Consider the following 7,215-nt stretch of genomic DNA (forward strand, 5'->3'; position numbering starts at 1 on the left):
TAAGAGCTCGTTTGGCCAAACTGCTAAAAATTACTAGTATTTATTTTGAGAAGTGTTTTTATTCAAAAGTATCTTCTAAAATGTACTCTTTAAAAAGTTACAGTTTGTATTTGACCAATTAATTTGAGAAGTACTTTCTGAAAAATTGTGTTTGGCTAATCTTTTTAAAAAGTACTCAAGACCAAAAAAATGACAGTAAATATTGAGTTTACAATTATTATACTATTTAAAAGATAAAATCAATTTATAAATTAATTATAAAAATTTAATTATTGTTCTTTTTATTTAGTTAGAATAAAATATAAAGTAAAAATATATTTTAAGGTTTTAAATCAATATAAAATAATATAATTATCCAAAGCAATAATATTAGGTATCCACCATTACTTATTGTTTATATAATGATTTAAATAAATCTAAATATATTCATTCAGTATAAATTAAAAATCTATTTAAGGATTAATGAAGGATAACTTGAAAAGAATAAATTTATACTAAGGATACTTTTGTCTTAAACCAATTAATTTTCTGGTTGAAAGAAGCTAAAATTTGTAGATTCATCCCAAAAGCAAAAAAAATTCTTCTGCTACTACTCAAAAGCACTCCTCCAATTTGGCGAAACACATTAAATTTTTAAAAAAGTACTTTTAGAGTCCGAAAAGCTTAGCCAAAGAGGCTCTAATTAACAATAAGGTAATGACCTGAAAAAACGGTAATTAAGGAGAGCAGATCAACAAACCATAAAGGTAAATTAAAAGTTAAATTTGTGAGGAAAAACATGCCCATTGGGAGAAGAAAAAACAATGGCATATGTAGGGACCTTAAATCGTACACTGTCGAAGGCAGAACGCACATGATTCTGCTTCAAAGGCGCTGCTTCCACGTTGTTATTTTTATTTTGCAAATAAACAATTAAACACAATTATGGAGCTGAGCATTAACAATTGAAGGACACAAATTGACATTGCGATTCACATATGGTAATGAGATTCTTACCATAGAAGGATGCAGTCTTTGTTGATTAACTTTGGTAGTAGTCTAGCTAGAAATGAGGGAATTCAATTTTTATTCACTAATACGGAAAAGTAATTTTTACATTATCGGATTGCTTAAGCAATAATTACAAGTAATTATTATAAAAAAGTAAGATTAATAACTTAAAAAAATAAGACATGTCACGTAATACAACAAGTTAGAATAATATTGATAGCATTAAAATTATTTGCACCATTAATATATAGGTAAATATGAAAATTTATACTTCTTCCGTCCCAAATTATCTATTATTTTTTTCTTTTACACGCCCTTAAGAAAATATTGAACAGGAAAGGGCTTTGACTATTTTAACCTTATTTATGTATTAAGATATATTCTCTCTTTGTTTAATACTTAGTCATAATTAAGATATTTGTAGTCTTCAAGAACAATTAATATTAAGGGTAGAATACAAAAAAAAAAAACCCAGCATGATCCTAACAGGTGGGGTCTGGGGAGGGTAGTCTGTACGTAGACCTTACCCCTACCTAATGCAGGTAGAGAGACTATTTCCAATAGACCCTCGGCTCAGGAAGGGTAAGAAGAAAAAGAGGAAAGCAAGGAAGGAAGAAAGAAGGAAGAGAAAAGAAAAAAAGGGAGAGATAAAGAATAAGTAGTACCAAATAATAGCAACAGGGAATACAATACCTGAGGCAAATAAAATCACATAACGTAATAAAAATCTAAGAATATGAAGGGACTTGCATGATACTAAGACTATTGGTGAACAACCAAAAACTACCCACTAACCTTCTACCTTAATCCTCGACCTCCACGATCTCCACACCGTCCTATCAAGGGTCATGTCCTCAGTGAGCTGAAGCAGCACCATGTCCTGTCTAATCACCTCTCCCCAGTACTTCTTAGGCCTACCTCGACCTCTTCTCAAACTCTCCATGGCCAACCTCTCACACCTCCTGACAGGAGCATCAATACTTCTTCTCTTAACATGTCCGAACCATCTCAGCATCGACTCCCACATCTTATCCTCCACGGAGGCTACTCCCACTCTGTCCTGGATAGCTTCATTCTTAATCCTATCTGTCCTGGTACACCCACATATCCATCTCAACATCCTCATCTCTGCTACTTTCATCTTCTGCACGTGGAAGTTCTTGACTGGCCAACACTCAGCCCCATACAACATAGCCGGTCGAACCACCACTCTATAAAACTTATCTTTAAGTCTTGGCGGCACATTCTAATCACATAAAACATCGGAAGCAAGCTTCCACTTCATCCATCCCGCTCCGATGTGATGTGCGACATCTTCGTCAATATCCCCATTACCTTGGATAATAGACCCAAGATACTTAAAACTCGCTCTCTTGGGGATAACTTGAGCATCAAGATTAACCTCTACGTTTATCTTATGGGTCCCGTCACTGAATTTGCACTCCAAGTATTCTGTCTTTGTTCTACTAAGTTTGAAACTTTTAGACTCCATGGTTTGTCTCCAAACCTCCAACTTCGCGATAACTCCGCTCTGTGTTTCATCAATCAACACTATATCATCGGCAAATAGCATGCACCAAAGCACCCCCCCTTGGATGTGTCGCGACAGTACATCCATCGTCAAGGCAAATAAAAATGGGCTAAGAGGCAATCCCTGATCCTCACCCGAGTCTTAGCATCATTATCACACCTCCTTCTTACCTACACCCCCCGAGAAGGGAGTATATAAGGGAGTTTTTCCAATCAAAGGACAATCGAAACGGGATTTTTTTATTTATTTCAGAGTCGCCACTTGGGAGATTTATGGTGTCCCAAGTCACCGAATCGAGGAAAATATGACTCTGTTTAACAGTCTGCGAACCAGAAATCCGAGTAAGGAATTCTGTTAACCCGGGAGAAAGTGTGTTGGGCACTACCGAATTCCGTGGTTCTAGCATGATCGCTTAACAATTTATACTTGGCCTAATTATCTGACTTATTACACATTTTAAACTTATTGCGTATTTTTAACTTTTATTACCACTTTTAACTTGATTATTTGTAATTATAGAATTGTCTTGAAACGAATCACGCGTACGTATATTCGTTTTATTTTATTTTTTATGTAAGGAATCATGTCACGCGTACGTGTACATAATTAAATTAATAACATTTTTTATTATAAAAATGAATTTGGCCGAAGTTGCGCGTGCTTAAAACAAACTACGAACATTTGTTAATTTTGTATGATTAAATGGTAGGCGGCACACCTCAGACTATATGAGCTAATTTAATTTAATAACCTCCGAAAACCCATTTTTTATTATTAAGAAGGTTTGCTCGGAGTTGCGCGAACGCATACTCCGAATTTAGCTTTTAGAATTGTAATCATGCCATGCGAACGTGTGCGCAATCACAATTGTATTTTAAACGGCCTTAAAGGTTTCTCTATGAATATTCAACAATTATCCCTAAATCGAATTAGTATTGCTAGGGCCACAAGTTATGGGCCAGCTACATTGTGAAAAAACAAATGGGCTAATTCGAAGCACATGGATTTGTAGCCCAGAAATGTTAATGTGGAGAAGGGCCTGGCAGCTTATTTGCTAGGCCCATATTCTTTGCTTGAAATTACATCCTTTAAATCTGGTCACATGACCAGTTCGAAGATCTAGGTGAGCTGGACATAATCCCCAAGAATTAGCACAAACCATTGTCCAAAACCTGATTTCTTAAAGCCCAAAGCTATTTTTCTAATAATACATTTGAAACGCCCTCGCAAAGAATCATACCTCCGGGCGTATATTAAAACTAACGATTGAATTGTGAAGACTGACAGTAAAGCTATGACCCGAATCCAGCAAACTTTAGCGGAATAAAACAAATTTCGATATAAGAATGGACAAAGATAGCAAAACCCCAACTTCTGAAAGATAAACCTTACGATGAACACATTAGAACAAATGCATATTTCCTGAAAAATGCAGGTAGGTCCTGGGAAAATTCTCCTCAGTAACCAAACCTATATCATGAGTAGCCTGATATGGGGAAGGTCAAACTCCTCTACACATTCTAACAGTTTCCCAAAGACATGAATAACATTCATGAACAAAACATAGGTGTGGCTTAGCTTAGGACTGACTTACATCATTATAATAATCCAATAATCTAACATTATTTATAACACATTGGTGAAAATCCCAAGTCTGAAAAGGAAATAGACTACAAACTATATGACTAACTACTCATAATGATTGACGAGATAAATGTGCAGAAATCAAAAAAAATATAGCTTCTATTTGAAAGAATAAAACAACAATTTCCTCTCGATTTCATAGGCTTCTGTTCTAGATTTACTTCAAGGTTCAAATGTCCTTACATACCTGGAAATGAAAGTCCAAAAGAGGTAAGACCAGCAGTAATAACAACAGCAATCACCAACAGCAACAAACAGCCCCAATCAAACAATATCTCGTACAACTTTATACCAAATTTGAAGACCAATTCTAAACCTTTCTCACTCAGGTGAATTGAAATTGTTTCAGAAGTTTAAAATAATTCTCAATCAGTGAAAAATTCAATGGAATAGTAGAATTGTCTTCCTGTGTGTGTATATCCGTGTATGTCTTAGCCCTCAATTTTAAGAATTCTTAGAGTTTAAATCTCTTTATCCTAATAAATCTCTTAAGCTCTCTTGCTGTATCTATTTCCTCTCCCCCTCTCTCAGAATGTTCTCTCTCTCTCTCTTATACAGACCTTCCTTACCTTTTAAACCTACTGCCCGACCCTTTTTTCCACTAAAATCTGAATTTTTCCACTTAAAATCCCACTAAGGAAAATTTTTCCTTATTTTCAGCCCCCATTCCCTTTTGTTCCCCATTACCAAATTAATTTAAAGACATTAATATCCCACTAACAATACACTAACATTAAAATATTATCCTAACTGTTTCATTCCCAAATCAACCCTGAAACCTTTTAATATTACTGCCCCTAATACAATTATTCAACTGTATTAAAACTCAATTCTGAAATCTGTTCAAGCTAACAAAGATTTAAAAACTAAACCTGACTAACAACTATAACCAAACTTATTGACAGCTAAATGACTAAGGTTGAATTCCAATTGAAACAAATGAACTGAATTTAAATCACCACACAGAACTCAACAGACTCATTTAAACTGAAATTGAAAATTGAATAAAAAATGCACATGAATGCAGGTTCATTGTCAGCCTACTGACAATGCCCTGAAGCTAAGTGTCCACAGATCAAGCATACACAACAACCATTTGATGAGCTTATTGGTTTACAAACAAGAACGAATTAATTGACGAGAACTAATTAACCGATTACCTAATTAACCGAGGGTGGTCAGGGGGTGCCTTGGTGTGAGTTTGGGACTTATTGGGGTGGGTTTCAAGTTTGCTCGAATCTTCGATTGAAGATTCGAGAAGCTGGAGTCTGATTCGAGCAAAACGGTTAAGAGATTTGTGAAGAGGGTGGTTAGGAGGTTCAAGGGTGTTATTTTGGTGGTCACCGGCGTTGTTGCCGCCGGCTTTCAAGCGAAGGGGTTTCAGGGCGGCTAGGGTTTGGGAGGGTTGCTTGGGTTCGTCTCTGAAAGAGACGATGAACAGGGTATGGCTTAGGGGGGTGTGTGAGGAGAGGGGTTAGGTTTATATACAGAAGGGATGGTCTAATCCTGGCCGTTGGATCAGGCACGATCAATGGCCTGGATTAGTTCATTTAAGGGAGACAGTGTCGTTTTGGGGTAGTGCTGGGGCGGGTGTGGTTCGGGGTAAGCGGGTCGGGGGTCAGGTTTGGTCAAAGCTTTGGGACCGTTTGATCGGCTGAGATCAACGGTCCAGATTGAAACGTGTCCAAACGACGTCGTTTGGTTCTGGTGGGGGTAGACCAGGTATGGTAGACGGGTCTGGGCTGGTTTGGTGTGGGTTTGGACGGATTTTGTTTGGGCTTGAGGATCTTCTGGCCCAAATTTGAGTTCCTCTCTTTTTATTAACTCTTTTTCTTTTCTTTTCTTCTTTTTCTCTCAAAAATTAAACTTAAAGATCCTAAATTAAATTATAGAAGACCTAAGTTAACTTAAAAATATTAATTAACTTTAAGTAACACCCATCACAAATAATTAATACTTAAATTAAAAGAAAATCACACAATTTGACCAAAATACAAATAATATGTTATTTGTGTGAATTTTCATTTTTGTAAAACACCTAATTATTAATTAATTCCAAAATATAAAAATCCAATCCTAAATGCAAATGCTATATTTTTTGTATTTTTTTAATGCATTAATAAAATTAAACATGCACACAGATCTATGCAAACAAACAGGAAAATCGCACAATATTTCCTAAAAATAACACATAATTAAAGAAAAGACCTAATTTTGGGAATTATTTTGGAGTAATTCGTATGAGACAAAAATCACGTGCTCACAGCTGCCCCTCTTTGTCCGGAAACACGAAGAGTTTTCGTGCAAAGATAAAGTGAGCGGATAAGAGCGATTTTTGCCTGTTTGAATACTCCGTGGGAAGCATCTTTTGAAAGATTTGACCGAACTTCTGCTTCAAAGGTTTTCTACATATCCTTGGCTATAAAGGAATCAGGTCAATGTAGTTCGGGAAGTTCTGGGTAGCTAAGACTACCATGGGACTGCCTTTTGTTGTTACTGCTGTTGCTGCTGATGTTACCTCTTACTGACCTCCTTATTACACCTTGATGAAAGATAAAGAAGTTATACTAAGCTATGATCTATGCATTACAAAAATTTATTCTCAAACTTGGTCATTTGATTGGTGTTGCCTCGTTGCCTTGTCTTTCCTCTGATGTTGCTTTTACTTCTGACTTGCCTTGTATTCTCCCTTGATCACCGATCTCGAATTGTTTATTTCCTTCGCGTTATTTTCCTTCGAATCTTGAACTGCCTTCCTCTACTGGGGATTTTTGTTGTTTCCCGTTGCTTTACTGACTTCAACAACAATTACTTCTTAAAATATAGCACCTCCATTCTCCAGGCGAGCTTCTGACTTCAACAACTTCTTAAAAATATAACACCATTCCGTTCTTCAGGCGGGCTCCTGACTGCTGACCCTTTAAATGTCTTCCTTTGACTATTGTTTCCTTTCCTCTGTTCTCTAGGAGGGCTCCTAATTATTTGAAATTTGAATTGCATTCCCTTGCTCTCTAGGTGGGCTCCTGATTGTTGCGACTCGAAATGTATTC

At 36.2% G+C, this 7,215-nt stretch overlaps 1 protein-coding gene across 1 annotated transcript; it reads right to left on the reverse strand.

Moving 5' to 3' along the window:
* Positions 1-2,236: 2,236 nt before the first annotated feature.
* Positions 2,237-2,608, reverse strand: LOC107824753 (uncharacterized). The gene has a single exon (XM_016651566.1). It carries the CDS (start codon positions 2,606-2,608, stop codon positions 2,237-2,239), a length of 372 nt encoding a protein of 123 aa, XP_016507052.1.
* Positions 2,609-7,215: the final 4,607 nt, after the last annotated feature.

This window comes from Nicotiana tabacum, chromosome 5 (genome assembly GCF_000715075.1).
Source record: "Nicotiana tabacum cultivar K326 chromosome 5, ASM71507v2, whole genome shotgun sequence".
Taxonomy (NCBI): Eukaryota; Viridiplantae; Streptophyta; class Magnoliopsida; order Solanales; family Solanaceae; genus Nicotiana; species Nicotiana tabacum.

Coding starts and splice junctions, on each gene's coding strand:
- LOC107824753 (XM_016651566.1), bottom strand. CDS start 2,608: ATGGATGTACTGTCGCGACACATCCAAGGGGGGGTGCTTTGGTGCATG.